The following is a 2,654-nucleotide window of genomic DNA, read 5'->3' as shown; positions in this document are numbered from 1 at the left end:
GACAGAGTCAAAATGAAGTGGTTATGCTGCAGGTCTGGATGTTGAGCCCACTCACTGACAAATGAACACAGAGAGGGGAAAAAGACAACTCAATAAGAAAGGATTGTTAAGGTCGCCTGTCCTCTCTCTGACTCTTATCACGCCATCTCCCCCTTATTCTTTCACCTTCAGCAGAGGCAATGCTGCAATGGACTGATTTCCCATGGGACTCTGCAGTGTTGTCCATATGTGGCTAACAGGATATGAGATCAGAAGATCACAGCTACAACATAGAGAGGATATGCCATGTCATACTGTAGGCTACTTACAGTGCAATCCCATTGGCTTCTGTTGATGGAGCTGATAGCCCATGTCTTGACTGAGAGTTTATTTTCATTTTTTAACCATCTTTTACGGCGCAATGCATCACTGAGCTTTTTCACTAGGTACCAACCAGTGTTTAGAAGTGCAGTCAATAACTTGATGATACAGTATTTATCCATGTAGAAACTCATTAGAAGTGTGGTGAGGCAGTGAGTAATTACATTTAATTCCGATCATGTTTTGAAATTGAGAATAAGGTTATTGTACTAAAATAAATCACTGCACTACTCCCCTCTCCATCTTCATTACATAAGCATTCCTTGTTCTAAAAGTTCCATATCTCTCATGTCAAAGTCTCTCTCTGGCATTTTAACTTCTGAGATCTCAGTGATGATTTAAAATACTTATTCAACTGGTTGTTTGGATCCTGGATGCTGATTGGATGAGCAGTGTTTCCAAGCCGTGCTGTATCGGCGGTCAAAGGCACACCTATGCCTGCTAACAGTTCCATCTGAACATGATTACTGTGCCTCCATAAGAATATCATGTTCATGTAGCTTTCCGAATCGTCTCCTGCAGCAGGGGTTAGTGTAAGCCTCGCTGTCTGCCTGTCCGACCTCGGAAACAGTCTTTCACTTTTGAATTTCAAGCTTTTTAGCACACACAGGAGAAACGTCCTCTATCGTGTCGGACCGAACAACACCATTTATCCACGACTGTATTCACGATACAGCACTTCCTCTTGTGCCTTTTTGCTTACATACGGCACTTTAAGTGAGGTGAGAGTGCAGTCGGGTTAAAACATCTCATTTACCAGAGGAGGACAGTCAAAGATCTCAGGAGAGAAGACTTCATTGACCACTAAAGCAGCTACTGTAGCTAGCTGATCTAATAGCACTGATATACATCCCCTTCATACATGAAACCAAACGGTAGAACATACTCTATTAGTTGCTCCTCTGGTTTGTAAATGTAATGAACTATTTTAAGCTATATTTTCCCCAAGAAAAGTTATAGAATATATACTTGATGATAACCCCTTCTGGATTGGTATGTGGTATCTCCCATAACTCGCCCTAGAGAAGGAAGAGCTCTCTCAACCTTTCCTTTTGGTCAGGTTTTCCAACCACCTCCTGACGTTGCCATAGATGTATTCCCTTGGAGAACAGGCGGAGATTAATGCTTTTCCAGGGAGATTGAATACCTTGCCAAAACTACTCTGTGATTAAAAAATATATTATTGCTCGATTGATATTTAAAATATTGAAAAGCCAAGATTTTATAGTTGCAGGATCCTGGTGTTTCCAAGTGCAAAGTTAGAGATGGATCTATCAAAAGATTAATGTCATTATCTAACAATGAGTGAGAGACCTTGTGGGCTGAGTAGGAGCATTCAAAACCCAAAGACCATGATGAAACCACAGGGTTTCTTCATCAGTTGTAATGTAATTGGACAAAGAGTAACAATCCACTCTGGCTGCTTGGCCAGAGGTGAACGAAAATAGACTATTATTGGAGATCAGTTCTGCTCTGTCAATCCAAACATACAAACATTGACACAACAGGCAAAGCGCACTTCAGATTTGCACCCGTCTCTATAAGATTTAAAACATATATTTTAAATCAATCAAATTTAACGATCAATAAAACATGGATGTTGTAGTTCTTCCACATTCGGGGTAAGAATTGAGATTTTATCCGTGTGAAACGACTGTGGGTTCTTCTCTTTCTGTTTGCACAGCAGCTTTTGGGGTTGGTGAAAGCACCATGCTGCTCTGCCGAGTGCTCAGGGCCATCTGCAGTACGAGTACAGCAGCAGAGCATTGAAACACTGCCAGGGTGAATGAAGACTGTCAGGCCAGAGTTGGAGGCAGAGCTGGGGGCAGATCCCTGGCACAGCACCTCACCAGGACCTGCCTCGCTCTTGGAACACTACAACTCTACTTAGGAATTGTTCGTTTATCTCGGGTGACTCATCAGCTACACTCTCTGGTGTTGCTGTTTTTACTCCAGAACAAGGAAACCTTCTCAGAAGCACAGTTCATTTGTTCTAAGCTGATGTCAAACGTGCAACCCTCTGCTTTCCTCAGCACCCAGGTAGGTGCTTGGCTGTACATTGGCAGGAGAAGAGTTGGGATGAGTTACCCCAGTGTTGTTAAAAGTGATTTGAGAAAGCCTCGTAAAGAGCTGTGTCAATGCAATCCCCCGAATGATCCATCTGTATCAACTGTCCAGGCATTTAGTATGCTTGTAATGGATTAAGTTTTATTTAACATTTATTTTAACAGGGAGTCATACTGAGACCAAGGTCTCTTTCACAGATGAGCCCTATACACATCAATATACACTAT

The 2,654-nt window shown here is 42.1% G+C and overlaps 1 protein-coding gene across 1 annotated transcript in view; it reads left to right on the top strand.

The window, feature by feature from the left end:
- The window catches only part of LOC135525043 (nuclear factor 1 A-type-like), a 311,631-nt gene extending 309,485 nt beyond the window's left edge, over positions 1–2,146 (top strand). The window contains exon 11 of the mRNA XM_064952810.1: positions 2,045–2,146. Coding sequence (XP_064808882.1) covers positions 2,045–2,146 — 102 coding nt within the window. The remainder of the gene's footprint in view (positions 1–2,044) is intronic.
- Positions 2,147–2,654: the final 508 nt, after the last annotated feature.

Source organism: Oncorhynchus masou, chromosome 31, assembly GCF_036934945.1.
Source record: "Oncorhynchus masou masou isolate Uvic2021 chromosome 31, UVic_Omas_1.1, whole genome shotgun sequence".
NCBI classification, from domain to species: Eukaryota; Metazoa; Chordata; class Actinopteri; order Salmoniformes; family Salmonidae; genus Oncorhynchus; species Oncorhynchus masou.
The sequence above is the reverse complement of the archived record's forward strand: the minus strand, read 5'-3'. Positions and strand labels throughout refer to the sequence as shown.